The following is a 20,155-nucleotide window of genomic DNA, read 5'->3' on the forward strand; positions in this document are numbered from 1 at the left end:
AAAAAAACACCTCACATTCTATAAAGTTCTCTGTCGCTGCGACAGATTCCCTTTGACACTGAGTGATCATCGCTGACATGTTTTTCCATGTCTCCCCCGCTCTCTGCGTGTTTGTGTGTTGTGCTCGTTGTGCTGAGAATTTCAGCTGTTGTTTTTTTTTTTCTCTACTTCAGCTCCTGGACATACTGCTACCAAGCACAGCTATTAGCACTAGTGACCATCCGGTACCAGAAGGACCCCTTCCCCGTCAAAATATTTTTCATACTTTAATCCCTGATTAGTGGCTAAATATAGACCTGCAGTAGAAACATATTTAGGGGAATACTTGTGAATATAAAGCATTACAAGATTACGCTCATGCTGCCCCCAGTTTTTCAACAACACTGATAACACAACAACAGCAATCAGCTGTTTTATGTGCAGTCTGTCTGCACAAGCAGAGAGAGGCGGAGCTGGTGAACTCAGATGGAGTGGACGAAATGTTTTTCTAGCGTCCAGATGAAGCTTTCCCCCTGTAACCTCCATTAAACTTTTACTGGGAAACAGCTGGAGGTCCTTCATCAACCACCTGATCAGTAAGTGAAGAAAGGTGAACTTTGTAGCTGCACCATCCACCCTGTTTGTTTCACACAGGGAAAAACTGCAGTACGGAAGTTAAAATATGCCGATGAACTGTTAATAAGGAAAAAGTATTTCTTATCCAGTTACTCTGGTAATCGATGAAATAATCCATAGAATACTCGATTGCTAAAATAATCAATAGTTGCAGCCCTAATGAAATTTGCAACATACCATAAGCCAATGCATCACCTTCTCACACAGGAGGAACAGGATTCAGGTGACAGAGTGATTGTTGTAAGTAAGTAAGTAAAGTTTATTTATATAGCGCTTTACACAGACAACAAGTCACAAAGTGCTGTACAATATATAAATCACAATCTCAAAAAAAACCCCAGATAAAACACAATGTTAAAACATAACATTACCATATAAAAAGAAAAAGAATAAAAATAAAGTAAACATAAAGTCTGGTTAAACAGAAAAGTTTTCAACTATTTTTTAAAAGATGCCATAAAGTCAACTAAACAGAGCTGGAGTGGTAAACAGTTCCAGAGCTTTGGCACCACTGCCTGAAAAAAAAAAAAAAAAGCGTTATTGTGCCATCCCTAGTAAGTACTAATGGAAACCCGGCAATAGACACTATGTGGCAACTGCTAAAGCTTAATGGAGAATACTGAACTGGTTGGCTGAGTAAGAGATGATTACCTCAGAACAGTGGAGCAGGAGAGAATGGTTGGGGAAATCAGACTGAAATCAAATTGGGTAGAAATTAGCTCAATTAAACTTCCTACCTGAATACATATCCCGTGTTTCTATGTGGATTTACATTCATGGTGTATAGAAACTTTTGTAAAATACATTATCAGCAGAAGAAAAGTGACTGCCTCACCTGGAATGGCATTTTTTTTCACTGTGAGTGGCTCACATGGTCCTTAAAACTTCTTGTGCTTTGTGGTGTCATTTTAGACTTTAAGTCTAAAGTGAAAGTCAGTGGATTAGTTAAAAAAGATCACACTGCAATGTATACAGAACACATTTCTGAAATACCTGTCTGCTGTTCATCTTCCAAGATGAAAGGGTGCCATGTGCTTTGAGTACTAAATGGAATAGAAACCATTTGCTTGCTCAAGAGTGAATTATGCAGAACAAGCAAGCAAATTTCTTTGTAGGTATTAGGAAAGGAACCAAATAAATTACATTTTTTTGGAGATTTATGGAAATATGTACAGTTAAGGTCAAATTTTTTTATATATTTTATGAGTTATGTGGTTGCTCATCAAAAATATTGAATTCAAAGTATCAGATCAATCTGTGTTAAAGATACATTTATGGCATCTAGGTAGGTCATGTCATCGGAATGCTGAATAACAATGCTGAGAACTGGAGCGGGAAACTGACTTGAGTTGTTCAGGATTTTTAATCTTTTCTTCTTAACCTGCCAGTTCAACAGGTTTCAATAGAATTTCCAAGCACATCACATACTTTCACAATGCAGAAAATATATAAGGTCTGAACAAACTGGTGGCATTATTAAGGGATCAGACACCAGCAGGAGAGAGTAAGTAAGAATCTGGAGAATTACTACTCTGGTGTAAGCAAATTTCTATGTCTATTGTTATTTTTCATTTTCCATGGAGATACTGTTTTTAAGCTTAAAATGACAGTAATGGTTTTTTTAAAAAACTGACATTGTCAAGGTTAGCAAAATTGCAGGATTATTATTTCCACTTTCTAATAAATAGTGTATCCTACAAATATTATTATAATGTTAGAAAATCCAAAAACAAGTTTAATGAGTAATCCGCAGCTCTTTTTGTCTTTTCTGTTCAGTCACAACTTTTAGTATATAGATTTTTTTTTTCTGGACGTAAATTTCCCTTTTTTTCTTGTTACTGCATAGGAACTTCCCACCTCTGTGTTCATGTCCCACTTATAAAAGTCTCCATTTGGGGTTGCAGGGGTTAGTGGATACAACAGTATAACAACATAGCAAAGAACCAGGCTCAGATGGTTGGGTGGGCTGAACTCAAAGTTGCCCCCAGTGTATTAATCTGAGTGTTAGCGCTTAGGTAGAGATTAAAAGCAGTATATGAATGTGTGTGTAGTTGGGTGTATTTGACTTGTGGTAAAGAGTGTTCTGAGTACTCAGATTAGAAATGTGCTATATTAGTGCCAGTCCATTTATAACGTAGCAATTTTTGAATTGTATCGTTAGACATTTTGTTACTAACAGCTTGCCACCACAACAAATAATTAGTTCCAATATATTTAGATGCATCTACTGAAAATGCCAAAGAAAACATTTTGATGGGCATAAAATGTTCTTTTTGACACAACAAGGTGAATCCCAAAAAGTTAATCTTAGCTTAGCACATTTGGTTTGCAGTGTGACTACAATATTTATAACAAATGAACAGTATCTGAAAGTCATGTCCTTAAGAAACAGAAAAAATTCCAGCAACCTAAGGCACACATCTAGCCAAAGCATCTTCAGAAATGGTCTCATTGGAAGGGTGGCTGGCAAGAGACTAAAACGGTGAGGGTCGATAGCTATCTGAAAAAATATTGGAGGCTCTGTTAAGATTTGAAGCAACTAGGCCAGAGGTGTTTGGGATCTTGAGAAAATTTATGGAATAATGAAGAAAAGTAATGTCATTGTTGTGGAAGTTTTTATGCATTGATTTTTTTTTTGTATTATTAATATTCTCGCTCCATCTACAAACCGACTACCATGTTGAAAACTGAAGCTGTTGCCAGTCAGATAGCTTCCACATGATACTGCATAGTGGGTCAGAATGTGAAGCTACCTTTCTCTGTTCTGGTACTCGGACATCCATATCATGGTAATCTCTGGAGCTTGAAAAAGGTGACTGGAATTCTTTGAGTTTTAAAGACGTTTCATCTCTGATCGAAGAGGGTTCTTCAGTTCTAGAGCCAAACAGTGGAGAGAAACAAGTTCTCACAACCAACTCTCCACCAGGACAATGGGTGCTGGTCAACTGCTGACAGTTTTGTTAACCTTTCTGGGTAAGTAACTGATTACTTGATAAAACTATGATGAAACTCTGTTGTTGTACAATATTGTAAATATAACCATCCATCTGCTATTCATGAAAAGTGGCTACAACAACCACAGCTGCAGAAATAACCACAGCACCCGAAACAACCACAGTGCACCCCGAAACAACAGCCACAGCACCCGAAGCAAAAACAGCAGCGCCCCCCGAAACAACAACCATGACAACCGAAATAACAACCATTGCAGCCGAAACAACCACTGCAGCCGAAACCACAACGGCACCCCACAAAACAACAACAGCAGCGCCCCCAGAAGCAACAACCACGGCACCCGAAACAACAACCACAGCACCCGTAACAACAACAACAACAGAACCCAAACAACAACAGCACCCGAAACAACAACTACAGCACCTGAAACAACAACCACTGCAGCAGTAACATCAACCACAGCACCTGAAACAACAACAACACCTGAAGCAAAAACCACCAAAAAAACAACCACCACGGCACCTGAAACAACTACGGCCCTTGGAACGACAACTACGGCACCTGAAACAACAACCACAGCACCCGAAACAACCACAGTGCTCCCCGAAACAACAGCCACGTCACCCGAAACAACAACAACAGCGCCCACCGAAACAACAACTACCACGACACCCGAAACAACAACCACGGCACCCATAACAACAACCATGACACACGAAACAACAACCACGACACCCCAAACAACAACCATTGCAGCCGAAACAACAACCATTGCAGCCGAAACAACAGCAACAGCACCCCCCGAAAAAACAACCACGACACCGGAAACAAAAACCATTGCAGCCGAAAAAACAACCACGACACCTGAAACCATTGCAGCCGAAACAACAACCATTGCAGCTGAAACAACAACAGGGCCCGACGAAACAACAACAACCATGACACACGAAACAACAACCACGACACCCCAAACAACAACCATTGCAGCCGAAACAACAACCAATGCAGCCCAAACAACAGCAACAGCACCCCCCGAAAAAAACAACCACGACACCGGAAACAAAAACCATTGCAGCCGAAAAAACAACCACGACACCTGAAACCATTGCAGCCGAAACAACAACCATTGCAGTTGAAACAACAACAGGGCCCGACGAAACAACAACTACGGCCCCTCAAACGACAACCACAGCACCAGAAACAACAACCACAGCTGCAGAAACAACTCTTGTAGCCGAAACAACAACCACGGCCCCCGAAAAAACCATTGCACCCGAGACAACAACAGCACCCCCTGAAACAACAACCGCAGCTGCTGAAACAACAACAGCGCCCCCCGAAATAACAACCACAGCTGCCGAAACAACAACCACAGCACCCAAAACAACAACAGCGCCCCCCGAAACAACAAACACGGCACCCGAAACAACAACCACAGCACCCGTAACAACAACCATGGCACCTGAAACAACAACCACTGTGGCCGAAACAACAACCACACCACCCGAAACAACAACCTCGCCGCCCGAAACAACAACCACTACACCCGAAACAACAACCACAGCACCCGAGACAACAACCACTACACCCGAAACAACAACCACAGCACCCGAGACAACAGCCACACCACCTGAAACAATAGTGCCCCACGAAAAAAAAACCATGGCACCCAAAACAACAACGACAGCACTCGAAACAACAACCACACCACCTGAAACAACAACTCTTGGACCCGAAACAACAACCACACCACCTGAAACAACAACAGCGGCCCCTGAAACAACAACCATGACACCCGAAACAACAACCATGACACTCCAAACAATAACCATTGCAGTTGAAACAACAACCATTGCAGCTGAAAACACAGCAACAGCGCCCCCCGAAACAACAACCACGGCCGCCGAAACAACAACCAATGCACCCAAGACAACAACAGCGCCCCCCGAAACAACAACCACAGCTACCGAAACAACAACAACGCCCCCCGAAATAACAACCACAGCTGCCGAAACATCAACCACAGCACCCCCCGAAACAACAAACACGGCACCCGAAACAACAACCACAGCACCCATAACAACAACCATGGCACCCGAAACAACAACCGCTGCACCTGAAACAACAACCACTGTTGCAGAAACAACAACACTGCCCCCCGAAACAACAACCGCGCCCCCCGAAACAACAACCAGACCACCTGAAACAACAACCGCACTCACCGAAACAACAACCACTGCACCCGAAACAACAACCACTGCACCCGACACAACAACCACAGCAGCAGAAACAACAACCCACAGCACTCGAAAGAACCACGGCACCCAAAACAACAACCACAGCAGCAGAAACAACAACCACAGCACTCGAAACAACAACCACAGCAGCTGAAACAACAACTCTTGGACCCGAAACAACAACCACACCACCCGAAACAACAACAGCGCCCCACGAAATAACAACCACTGCAGCCGAAACAACAACCACGGCACCCGAAACAGCAACCACAGCACCCGAAACAACAACAGCGCCCCCTGAAACAACAACAATGACACCCCAAACAACAACCATGACACCCCAAAACACAACCATTGCAGTTGAAACAACCATTGCAGCTGAAAACACAGCAACAGCGCCCCCCGAAACAACAACCACCACACCTGAAACAACAACCACTGCAGCCGAAACAACAACCACACCACCCGAAACACAACACCCGAAACAGCGCCCCACGAAACAACAATTACGGTACCCGAAACAACAGCGCCCCACGAAACAACAACCACGGTACCCGAAACAACAACTATGACACCGGAAACACCAACCACTGCAGCCGAAACAACAACCACTCCAGCCGAAACAACAACCACACCACCCGAAACAACAACCACAGCACCCGCAACAAGAACCACAGCAGCAGAAACAACAACAGCGCCCCCCGAAACAACAAACACTGCACCCGAAAAAACAACCACAGCACCCGTAACAACAACCATGGCACCCGAAACAACAACTGCTGCACCTGAAACAACAACCGCGCCCCATGAAACAACAACCACTACACCCGAAATAACAACCACAGCACCCGAAACAACAACCACACCACCTGAAACAACAACAGCGCCCCCCGAAATAACAACCACAGCTGCCGAAACAACAACCACAGCACCTGTAACAACAACAGTGCCCCCCGAAACAACAACCACAGCAGCTAAAACAACAACTCTTGGACCCGAAACAACAACCACAGTACTCGAAACAACAACCATAGCAGCTAAAACAACAACTCTTGGACCCGAAAAAACCACAGCAGCTGAAACAACAACTCTTGGACCCGAAACAACAACCACACCACCTGAAACAACAACAGCGGCCCCTGAAACAACAACCATGACACCCCGAAACAAACAACCATGACACCCCAAAAAACAACATTGCAGTTGAAACAACAACCATTGCAGCTGAAAACACAGCAACAGCGCCCCCCCGAAACAACAACCACGGCCGCCGAAACAACAACCAGTGCACCCAAGACAACAACAGCGCCCCCCGAAACAACAACCACAGCTGCCGAAACAACAACAACGCCCCCCGAAATAACAACCACAGCTGCCGAAACAACAAATACAGCCCCCCCCCGAAACAACAAACACGGCACCCGAAACAACAACCACAGCACCCGTAACAACAACCATGGCACCCGAAACAACAACCGCTGCACCTGAAACAACCACTGTGGCTGAAACAACAACACTGATCCCCGAAACAACAACCGCGCCCCCCCAAACAACAACCAGACCACCTGAAACAACAACCCCCGCCCCCCGAAACAACAACCACTGCACCCGACACAACAACCACAGCAGCAGAAACAACTCTTGGACCCGAAACAACGACCACACCACCCGAAACAACAACGGCGCCCCACGAAATAACAATCACTGCAGCCGAAACAACAACCACGGCACCCAAAAAACAACCACAGCACCCGAAACAACAACAGCGCCCCCTGAAACAACAGCCATGACACCCCAAAACACAACAATTGCAGTTGAAACAACCATTGCAGCTGAAAACACAGCAAACAGCGCCCCCCGAAAAAACAACCACGACATCTGAAACAACAACCACTGCAGCCGAAACAACAACCACACCACCCGAAACAACAACACCCGAAACAGCGCCCCACGAAACAACAACCACGGTACCCGAAACAACAACTACGACACCTGAAACACCAACCATTGCAGCCGAAACAACAACCACAGCACCCGAAACAACAACCACACCACCCGAAACAATAACACCCGAAACAGCGCCCCACGAAACAACAACTACGGTACCCGAAACAACAACAGCTCCCCCCGAAACAACAACCACAGCACCCGAAACAACAACCACAGCACCCAAAACAACAACCGCGCCCCCCGAAACAACAACCACTACACCTGAAACAACAACATCGCCTCCCGAAACAACAACCACACCACCTGAAACAACAAACGGCGCCCCCCGAAACAACAACCACTACACCCGAAACAACAACCACAGCACCCGAAAAAACAACCACAGCACCCGAAACAACAACAGTGCCCCCTGAAACAACAACCATGACACCTGAAACAACAACCACTGCAGCTGAAACAACAACCACACCACCCGAAACAACAACACCCGAAACAGCGCCCCACGAAACAACAACTACGGTACCCAAAACAACAGTGCCCCACGAAACAACAACCACGGTACCCGAAACACAACTACGACACCTGAAACACCAACCACTGCAGCCGAAACAACAACCACTCCAGCCGAAACAACAACCACACCACCCGAAACAACAACAGCTCCCCCCGAAACAACAACCACAGCACCCGCAACAACAACCACAGCACCCAAAACAACAACCGCGCCCCCCGAAACAACAAACACTGCACCAGAAACAACAACCACTACACCCGAAAAAAACAACCACAGCACCCGAAACAACAACAGCGCCCCCTGAAACAACAACCATGACACCTGAAACAACAACCACTGCAGCCGAAACAACAACCACACCACCCGAAACAACAACACCCGAAACAGCGCCCCACGAAACAACAACTACGGTACCCGAAACAACAGCGCCCCACGAAACAACAACCACGGTACCCGAAACAACAACTACGACACCTGAAACACCAACCACTGCAGCCGAAACAACAACCACTCCAGCCAAAACAACAACCACACCACCCGAAACAACAACAGCTCCCCCTGAAACAACAACCACAGCACCCGTAACAACAACCATGGCACCCGAAACAACAACTGCTGCACCTGAAACAACAACCACTGTGGCCGAAACAACATCGCCTCCCGAAACAACAACGACACCACCTGAAACAACAACCGCGCCCCCCGAAACAACAACCACTACACCCGAAACAACAACCACAGCACCCGAAACAACAACCACACCACCTGAAACAACAACATTGCCTCCCGAAACAACAACCACACCACCTGAAACAACAACAGCGCCCCCCCAAAACAACAACCACTACACCCGAAACAACAACCACAGCACCCGAAACAAAAACCACAGCACCCAAAACAACAACCGCGCCCCCCGAAACAACAAACACTACACCCGAAACAACAACCACAGCACCCGAAACAACAACCTCGCCTCCCAAAACAACAACCACACCACCTGAAACAACAACCGCGCCCCCCAAAACAACAACCACTACACCCGAAACAACAACCACAGCACCTGAAACAACAACAGCGCTCCCAGAAACAACAACCATGACACCCCAAACAACAACCATAACACCCCAAAACACAACAATTGCAGTTGAAACAACCATTGGAGCTGAAAACACAGCAACAGCGCCCCCCGAAACAACAACCACGACACCTGAAACAACAACCACTACAGCCGAAACAACAACCACACCACCCGAAACAACAACACCCAAAACAGCGCCCCACGAAACAACAACCACGGTACCCGAAACAACAGCGCCCCACGAAACAACAACCACAGCACCCAAAACAACAACAGCACCCCCCGGAACAACAACCAAGGCACCCGAAACAACTACTGTAGCTGAAACAACAACAGTGCCCCCCGAAACAACAACCACTGTGGCCGAAACAACAACCACATTACTCGAAACAACAACAGCGCACCCCAAAACACCAACCACAGCACCCGAAACACCAACCACGGCAGCAGTAACAACAACCACAGCACCCAAAACAACAACCACAGCCCTCGAAACAACAATCACGGCCCCCGAAACAACAACTACTGCACCCGAAACAACAACCACAATTACAGACAGAACAACCACGACACCTGAAAGAACTACGGCCCTCGAAACGACAACCACGGCACCTGAAACAACAACCACAGCTGCTGAAACATCAACCACAGCACCCGAAACAACCACAGTGCCTCCCGAAACAACAGCCACGGCACCCAAAACAACAATGACAGCACCTGAAACAACAACCGCAGCTGCAGAAACAACTACTCTTGTAGCCGAAACACCAACCACTGCACCCGAAACAACAACCACTGCTGCCAAAACAACAACCACAGCGCCCCCCAAAATAACAACCACGGCACCTGAAACAACAACCACAGGAGCAGGAACAACAACCACTGCAGCCGAAACAAGTACAGCACCTGAAACAACAACCACTGCAGCTGAAACAACAACCACAGCACCCGAAACAACAACCACGGCCCCCGAAACAACAACCACAGCTGCAGTAACAACAACCTCTGCAGCCGAAACAACCATGGCACCTGAAAGAACACCCACAACACCCGAAACGACAACCACTGCACCCAAAACAACAACTACCGCACCCAAAACAAGCACGACAGCTGCAGAAGCAACAACCACAACTGCAGAAACAACCACTGCACCTGAAACAACACCCACAGTACCCGAAACAACACCCACAGCTTCCAAAACAACAATCACATCAGATCAAACACCAAGCACAGCTGCTCCAACAACAGTCACAGCTGCTGAAACTACTATCACCGTAATTCCAAATTCAACAGCTACTGCAACAATAACAAACACAGCTGCTACAACAACAACCACGATAGCTCAAACCCAAACTACAACCGCACTTCCAACAACAGCCACAGTTGGCCCAACCATAGCAACAGCTGTGCCAACAACAACCCCATTTGTTCTATCACCAACCACAGCTGCTTTGACAACAACAAAGCATTTGCAATTTCGATCTGTTGGAGAGACATTTACAGATAACTTGCTGAATTCATCATCTATAATGTTCAAAACTCGAGCCACACTGATAGTGACAACAGTAAGTATTGTTCCTGGAGTTAAGCAATACTTAAATTATGTAATCACTTAAGCATAAAAAGAGACTGAGTGTATGTGTGTGTTTCTGCAGCTTGAACCTTTCTACAAAGGAACATTTCCTTCATTTCGCTCATTAAGTGTGACTCAATTCAGGTTGCTTATTTTATATATACTCATGGAATTTCATAAACATTATATAATATATAATAACTTAATGAAAATAAATAATGATGTGGGTTATTATTTTGTAGAAATGGATCAATCATCAATGACGTTAACATTGACTTTGCATCTACATCAGTCCCTAATAACACTCAGATTGGAAATGTTTTGATCAATGCAGCACAAAACATAACAGCCTTCAACATTACCACAGACTCTGTTGTTGTTAGTGACATAGGTGAGCAATATTGATATCATATTTGTTAATATCATATTAACAATTTCATGATCTCAGAAACTTTTCTAAAGCAATGCTTTGTTTCCTTTTCTTGGAATTCTTTTACAGCAACAACTGCACCCCCCTCTGTCAATACTGCTGTCGCTACGAGTGCAACTGCAGCTGTTACAATAACAACAATGTCAATAACAACAACAATGACTGATGCTCTAACAGCCACAACTGCTCCAATAACTACAGCTGTCGCAACAACAACCACAGCTGCTTCCACAACTATAATTACAGCTGCTGCAACATTAACTACAACAACAGCAGGTCCAAAACCTGCCACAGTTACTGCAACAACGACCACAGCAGCTCCAACAAGTACAGCAGCTCTAACAACAGCCACAGCTACTACAATTACAACACCTGCTCCAAGAACTACAACAGCTGCTGCAACTACAACCATAGCTGCTCCATCAACTCCAACAGCTGCTTCAACAAAAACCACAGCTGCTCCAACAAGCACTGCTGCTGGAACATTTAGAACAGCTGCTCTAACAGCCACAACTGCTCCAATAACCACAGCTGCCACAACAATAACCACAGCTGCTTCCACAACAATAATCACAGCTACTGCAACATTAACTACAGCAGCAGGTCCAACAACTACCACAGTTACTGCAACGACAACCACAGCAGCTGCAAAAAGTACAACAGCAGCTCCAACATCTACAACTGCTGCTCCAACAAAAACCACAGCTTCTCCAACAACAAGCATTGCTGCTCCAACAAAAACCACAGCTTCTCCAACAACAAGCACTGCTGCTGCTACAAAAACCACAGCTTCTCCAACAAGCACTGCTGCTGCAACAAAAACCACAGCTGCTCCAACAAGCACTGCTGCTGCAACAAAAACCGCATCTGCTACAACAAGCACTGCTGCTGCAACAAAAACCACAGCTGCTCCAACAAGCACTGCTGCTGCAACAAAAACCACAGCTGCTCCAACAAGCACTGCTGCTACAACAAAAACAACAGAAAGAAGGACTACTTCAACAACAACAGCTGCTCCCATACCAGTTGTTTTTCTTGCCGCAGTTGTGGTCAGACCCTATCAACCTGAGCTTGCTGATAAAAACAGTCCACAATTTAAGAAGCTAGAGGCAGAAGTGATACAAGTGGTGAGAAAAATACTGAAAAACCCTTGTGTTTATGAAATTAAATTGCAACTGTTTACCACTACATTTGAATTAATGTAAATTGCTTTAATTGCTTTCTTCCCACAGTATGATATCATCTATCAAGCACGATATGGCGCACTTTTCATACGTGTTATTGTCATAGCATTTAGGTGAGATTTTAAATAGATGTTTTTGTGTTTTTAATATTAACAATAATCTTACTTATTGACAATAATGACAAAAAGAACAACATTCATGCAAAGGTATTAATGTTGATTAAGATACTTTTGCTTTAAAAAAAATTAGACCTGCTGCAACGAGAACACGTGAGTCCAACACTGAAGTAGAGGTACAGCTTGTGTTTAACGAAACTGCAACGCCTGCAGAAATTCCAAAGGCTGCAGATGTTGCACAAACCTTAATAGAGGCTGTAACTAATTCCAACAATACTTTCAACTTCACTGTTGAAACCACATCAGTCCAAGCATTCACAATAATCCGTAAGTAAATTGTCACTCTTGAAGCATTTTTTTACAGCAAGGAAATAAACCCATTGATATATATACTACATATATTATATAATCTATTAGTCTTTGTGGTATGAATGTCTGTTGTCTCAAATAACACAGGTCATATTTAGTGTGCTAAACATCAATAAAAGTACTTTAAATGACATTTACCATGCATAAAATAACATATTTTTAGCATGTTTTGTGTTTTATTAAATATAAAGTCCTTTTAAAAATAATTTTTTACTTTGTTTTCTTTTACAGCAACAGTTGCAGTCCCCACGGTCAATACTACTGATGTTGTAAACACAACTATTGCTGCTACAAATACAACTGGAGGTGTGATATTTACAGCTACCAATGCCACAGTTACAGTTGCTTTAAATACATCGGTGAACACTCCAACACCAATGATGACTCCAGCTACAAACACAACCACAGTGACTCCAACAACCACCAAATTTGCAATAACTACAACTGCCGAGTCAGTTACAACAAAGCAGTTGCAATTTCGATCTGTTGGAGAGACATTTACTGTTGACTTGCTGAATTCATCATCTACAGCATTCAAAATTCGAGCCAATTTGACAATGACAACTGTAAGTATTGTATCAGAAATCAAGCAATACTTACCGTATTTTGCGGACCATAAGGCGCACCGCATTATAAGGCGCAATATCAATGAACGGGTCTATTTTCATACATGAGGCGCATCGGGTTATAAGGCGCATGATAAAACATATGTAGAGCGAAACAAAAGCGTCAGGTAAGTCGAACTTTATTCAACTCATTCACAATAACTCAGAATATGGTTCAGTTGTAACAAATACAGAAAAATACACTCACATTTTAAATCATTCATCTTCCACAAATCCATCAAATTCCTCATCTTCAGTGTCTGAGTTGAACAGTTGGGCAATTTCGGCATCAAGCATGCCGGGTTCCCTCTCGACATTATCCAAGTCAGTCTCGTTGTTGTTACTGTTTTGTTTTGGTTACGGCACACAGCAACCATTTAATTGTTAATAAAAGGGCAACTTTTGCTGGCAATATCTCGCCATCTTCTTCAACGTCTTAACAGACACTACAATATATTCTTTATTAATGAGGGTAAGAACAAGTCATTTCTTCATTTTATATATAAGCCCTTCACAAATCCTGTGTACCAGTATATTTACTACGGAACCCCGCAAGGGACATGGGGAAAAAAAAACATGGGAGAAAAAAAAAAAAAGTGGCACTTTTGAGAGATCTTGCAAAAGTTTTGCGAGATCCCGAGTTATTTTTGTGAGATCTCGAGATACTTTTGCGAGATCTCGCAAACGTTTTGTGAGATCCCGAGTTTTGCGAGATCTCGCAAAACTTTTTAATATTAGGACTATACCTGTCAAGTTTTGTATTTAAAAATACAAAAATAGAAATAGAGGTCACTATATGACGTCATCGCCTAATTTGCATAATTGTTTATTTGGATGTACTGTAGTTGTAATCGAGGCTGCAGAAGAGAAGAAAAACATCTCTGGAGAGACAAAAAGTGAAGAAAAAAAACCCCATAAATATGTTTAGAACTACAAATAAACTTTATGAAATAACTTAATAACTTTAATGCTTTGTCTAGACCCACATTACATAGATCTATTTTGTCCCGTATTGTTTAATGTTAGAATATCAAATTTAATGAAAACACTGTGGGGTGAGACTGCTATCTACGTTCAACCCTCCTCCTTTATCTCGGCCACTGTTGTCAGCTTGTGTAAGAAAACTCGCTGTCGACTGTCTCAAAGGCTGATAAAGGCTGAAGCGAGGACCGGGGATGGGAGCGGAGGGAACAGGTGGGCAGGCTCAGTGTTTAAGTGAAGGTTCGAGGGTTGGAGGGTGGAGTTGAACTGAGGTCTGGGCGATGCCAAAGCATAAGAAGGGACGCAGTAAGAAGGCTGTGTGTACACAAAACATGGTGACAGCGGAGGATTTCACTGTCGCTTTATGGGACAAAAAAAAAAACGCTTAACTTTATTTACACTGCTAAACTAAACCGGAGACATGTCACCGAACTCTGTGAAAAGGGCACACTGAGGTCCAGTTGTTTTTACAGGGTTGTTCCGGCTGTCAGCATGAACCTAGTGATAGTGACAATTCAGTTTGGAGCGGCACACGAATGCCTTAAAAAATCTGAAAATTGAAAACTGAAAATACGTGAAAAATACTGGAAAATAAAATACGGGATGACGCCGGGACAGAGGGGTAAAATACGGGAATTTCCCAGCCAAAACGGGATACTTGACAGGTATGATTAGGACATACGCTTCTGCGTTAATTTTGATGTGGCAGTGTCAGTGAGGATGAAAGGTTTGGTGAGAGACTGCCAGCAAAAGTCGCCTTTATTTATAATTCAGTTTTGTTACTGTTGGCCGTAACCATGCCCAAACTGTACAGGCATGAATGAATGAACCCGGCTGAGTGACTCGCTCTCACACCATCACTGCTTCACTCGACCTGCACCCCCGGCTGAGAGAAGAAGGGGGACAAGATATCACAAAAGTTTTGTGAATTCTCGCAAAACTTTTGCAAGATATCACAAAAATAACTCGGGATCTCGCAAAACCTTTGCGAGATCTCGCAAAAGTATCTTGGGATCTCGCAAAAGTCCCACTTTTTTTTGTTTTCTCCCATGTTTTTTTTTTTTCCATGTCCCTTGCGGGGTTCCGTAATTTACCAATATAAGCAAAGTTAAAAAAAAAAAAAGTAAATCCCTTTTGACACAACACCGGAAACCTGAAAACTCCGCTGTTCGTACTGCGTCCCTTTATACGCTGTGGCATCGCCCGGACCTCTCTTTGGCACCGAGGGGGACAGCACACACACCCCCGGACCTCGATTCGTCCTGTAGCTACTTCTAGTGACTTTTGAGACAGTCGACGGTGAGTTTTGTTACATAAAATTTGGCAACAGTGCTGGTCCATCCGCCGATCACCAGATTACGCACAAATATCCGGGCCAGCATAGATGAAAACAGGCCAGGAACATGTTGAATAAAATCCATCATTGTTTTCTGCGGTTTACTGCGTACGGTTTCCATTTTTGGAACAATGCTTCCATTTCTTGCTTTGGCTGCTTTCCACACCTGCTGCGCCGCACTCGCAACTTGTTCCTGTCTAATATCATCAGTAGAGTCATTTTGTGAATTGATGATGGACTATTTTAGAGAATTCAATGAGGCCTTTGAACTGATCTGCCAGACCTGAGGTCATATCGCAATGGTGCAGGGGTGTGGATGCCTCGGCCATCGGCGGTCAGACGGCAGCGCTCAAATTACACAGACCGAGCGACATTTTTTAACTATTTGGAAAGCGTATGCTGGGTGTTACCCCCCTCCCCCTGTTGTACGCTTTGTATGCTCTGGTAAATGTCCATATTTGTTAACGTCCCTTAGTAAAGTCGCACTAAAACATTTTGACAGATTTTTGAGTGCAGTGTACCACATAAAATTGGTTCAAGGTCAGTAAGCAAAACAGGAATTCATACATAAGGCGCACCGGATTATAAGGTTTACTGCCTATTTTTGAGAAAATTTAAGGATTTTACGTGTGCCTTATAGTCCGAAAAATATGGTAAATTAGGCACTCTCTAAAGCAGGGATCCTCAAATCCAGGCCTCGAGGTCTGGTGTCCTGCACCTTTTAGATGTGTCTCTGCTTCAACACACCTGAATCAAATATAGAAGTCATTAGCAGGACTCTGGAGAACTTGACTGCATACTGAGGAGGTAATTCAGCCATTTGATTCAGGTATGTTGGATCAGGGACACATCTAAAAGCTGCAGGACACCAGACCTCGAGGCCTCGATCCCTGCACTAAAGCATACAAACTCACAAAATGTGTGTGTGTGTGTGTGTCTGCAGCTTGAACCTATCTACAAAGGATTTTTTCCTTCATTTCGCTCATTAAGTGTGACTGAATTCAGGTAACTTATTTTTCATATACTGATATAATTTCATAAATATCTGATAATATCTAATAACATAATAACAAAAATAAAATAATGTTTTGGGTTATTCCTTTTTCAGAAACGGATCAATCATCAGTGTCGTTAACATTCAGTTTGCATCTACATCAGTCCCAAATAACACTCAGATTAAAAACGTGTTGATCAGTGCAGCATCAAACATAACGGCCTTCAACATTACCACCAGCTCTGTTGTTGTCAGTGACATAGGTAAGCAATATTAATACTACCATATTAAAAAAAATCATAATCTCTCAGAACCTTTGCTAAACCAATGCCTTGTTTCCTTTTCTTGGCATTATTTTACAGCAACAACTGCCCCCTCCACTGTTGGTACTACTGCTGTTACAAATACAACTGGAGGTGTGACATTCTCACCTACCAGTACTACAAATACAGTGGCTCCAACTACAGCTGTGAATACTCCAATAAAGATGACGACTGCAGCTACAAATGCAACCACAGTGACTCTTACAACCACCACAGCTGTAACAACTACAACTACTGAACCAATAACAGAACTACTGCTACAATTCAAATCAAATGAAATATTTATACAAGACTTGACCAATTTGACATCTACGGCATTTAAAAATCGAAGCACACTGATAGTGACAACAGTAAGTATACATTCTAATTAATTGGAAACATTTTAAAAGATGCTACAGTATCACAGTATAAGTGCAATATGCCACATTTCTTTTTAGTTTGTCAGCCTCTTTATAAATGATTATAATTTTTCATTGTCATATGCAGTGTATCACAAAAGTGAGTACACCCCTCACATGTCTGCATATATTTAAGTATATTTTTTCATGGGACATGTCGGGTCATGGTTTCGGCTCTCCTCCTCTGCCCCTCTTACCAGGCGGAGGTGAGACCCATGGAAGCGAGTGCACCTTGGTGGTAACTTCACACTTTACAAAAACTCACTGGAGATGAGCAGGTTTTGTTTCCAGGATTTATTGAAGCACAAAGTTAAACAAAGTACCAGAAAGCAAAAAGCCCTCCCGAGAGTGAGTGCCTATGGAGCCGTTACAAAGGTGGTAGAGGAAGAGCAAAAAAAGTAGAAGTCCAGAATTTAACAGAGTATAAGAAAGCAAAGAAGCCCTCTTGGGAGTAAGTGCCTTGGAGCCGCTGCAAACGGGAGAGAGAGGAAGAGCAAAGAAGAGCGCTCCCTCCCAACTTTACCACGGCCCTTTATAGCCCAATCTCACACCTCCTCCTGCTGTAAATCAGGAGGAGGGGGCATATTAAGATGCTCTTCACACAACAGTTCCATGACCTGGTCTCGGTGGCTAGCATGACAAATAACTTTCCCACGTGAAAACACCTCCCACCTGGGCACTGCCTCGGCCTTCTATCCATATTTTCACATTACTTGGAACACTTTTGGGGCGGTCTTATCTCGATTCACACATTTACTCCCTTCAGCAGCCCAGGTGCGCCTCCAACCCCCCTTTCCAAGACACACTCCCTGCTACTTGACCTTCCCTCTGGCTTGCTGGGTCAAAAGTGCACTGTGTACACAGGTAAACTTCTAAAAAGGGCCGGGAGCAGTACTACTAGTGGAAAAAACCCACGGCCTTGGGCAGAGCAGGCCTCAGTCCTCTCCACTCACCTAAGACATGCAATGTTCCAGTGTGTGAGTGACAATATATGTGACAAATAATATATAATGTGACCATTAATTCAGATTAATATAGGTACTAATAAATGATATAGTAAAATACCAATATCAGATGATAAAAATATCCGACAGACAACACTGACAAAATGACACTTTGACACAATGAAAAGTAGTCTGTGTGCAGCTTATATAACAGTCTTCATGTAGCGCAACAATTCGTCTTTTAAGATCCTCAGAGAGTTCTTTGCCATGAGGTGCCATGTTGGAACTTTCAGTGACCAGTATGACAGTGTGAGAGCTGTACTACAAAATTGAACACACCTACTCCCTATGCACACCTGAGACCTAGTAACACTAATGAGTCACATGACTCATTAGTCATGTGACTTTATTAGGGCCCAAGCACAGGTTGTGCTTGGGCCCCAAGTAGGCGCTTTTCCAGTCACCCTCATATATACCTTTTCGGAAACCATTCGCCCTGACCCACGTCCCCATGGGGTCCATTGTCAATTGCGGCCACATCCCACGTGACCTGGACCTTTTATGTGCTTTTTTGGGCTTACTGCCTTATGATTACAATTGGCTCCTTGCTGATCCCTCGGGCCTAATAAATTTCCTATCATAGTTTAATACGATTACACAGGAGTCAGCAAGTGAAAATTGAAAATTATTTATATGATCACAACAGTATAAACAAATGTGCAAGCACATTTTATTCTGTAAGTTAAAAAGTTTATTTATTCTGCAAATTCCTCTTAGAGTTTCTCTTAGCATTTGAGTCCTGGTTTTAATTTTTCTAAAAAAAAAAAAAATTACATTGAAATACAACAGATTCAATATTTCAGTAAAAAATGGAAACTGCATGAACAATAAACAAAACTGTATGATTACATAAGGAATATTTTATCATAAATACAATGTTTATTTGGGAAGTAAGGAAGCACAAACCCTATAAATATTACACATATATTGACAAAATGTGTGTGTGTGTGTGTGTGTGTCTGTGTGTGTGTGTGTGTGTGTGTGTGTGTGTGTGTGTGTGTGTGTGTGTTTGTGTTTGCAGCTTGGATCCTTTTACAGCAGAGCATTTTCTTCATTCGTTCACTGAGAGTAATTTTTTCAGGTAATTGTTTTTCTATATACAGATGGAATTTTACAAATATTTATAAAACATAAAAATAAAACATTGTTTTGGGTTATTCCTTTTACAGTCCTGGATCAATTATCAACAACATGGCAATTGGATTTTCATCTTCATCGGTTCCTAATCCAAGTGAGATTGGAAAGGTTTTGATCAATGCAGCCTCCAACATAACAGCCTTCAACATTAACACCACCTCTGTGTCTGTGAATGGCACACGTAAGAAATATTTAATACTATCATATTAAACATAATAAATGATAGAACTGTTTGTTAAAGCAATGCTTTTTTCTTTTTCTCAACATCTGCAGAAGTGTCACATGCAGTTAGCCACAAGATCAGTCTCCTCACTGCATCCTGCATGGTGCTGCTGTCATGGCTGCTGTCAGGCCAG

The 20,155-nt window shown here is 43.2% G+C and overlaps 1 protein-coding gene across 1 annotated transcript; it reads left to right on the forward strand.

The window, feature by feature from the left end:
• Nucleotides 1–3,671: 3,671 nt before the first annotated feature.
• Nucleotides 3,672–19,743, forward strand: LOC115775049 (mucin-2-like). Its single transcript, XM_030722491.1, has 12 exons — nt 3,672–3,933; nt 9,749–10,914; nt 11,005–11,066; nt 11,165–11,313; nt 11,422–12,479; nt 12,585–12,649; nt 12,786–12,979; nt 13,253–13,587; nt 16,887–16,948; nt 17,052–17,200; nt 17,300–17,610; nt 19,684–19,743. Exons 1-12 carry the CDS (start codon nt 3,672–3,674, stop codon nt 19,726–19,728), a joined length of 3,858 nt encoding a protein of 1,285 aa, XP_030578351.1. The 3' UTR covers nt 19,729–19,743.
• The last annotated feature ends 412 nt before the right edge of the window (nt 19,744–20,155 follow it).

The sequence above is a fragment of the Archocentrus centrarchus genome (assembly GCF_007364275.1).
Source record: "Archocentrus centrarchus isolate MPI-CPG fArcCen1 chromosome 18 unlocalized genomic scaffold, fArcCen1 scaffold_23_ctg1, whole genome shotgun sequence".
NCBI lineage: Eukaryota > Metazoa > Chordata > Actinopteri > Cichliformes > Cichlidae > Archocentrus > Archocentrus centrarchus.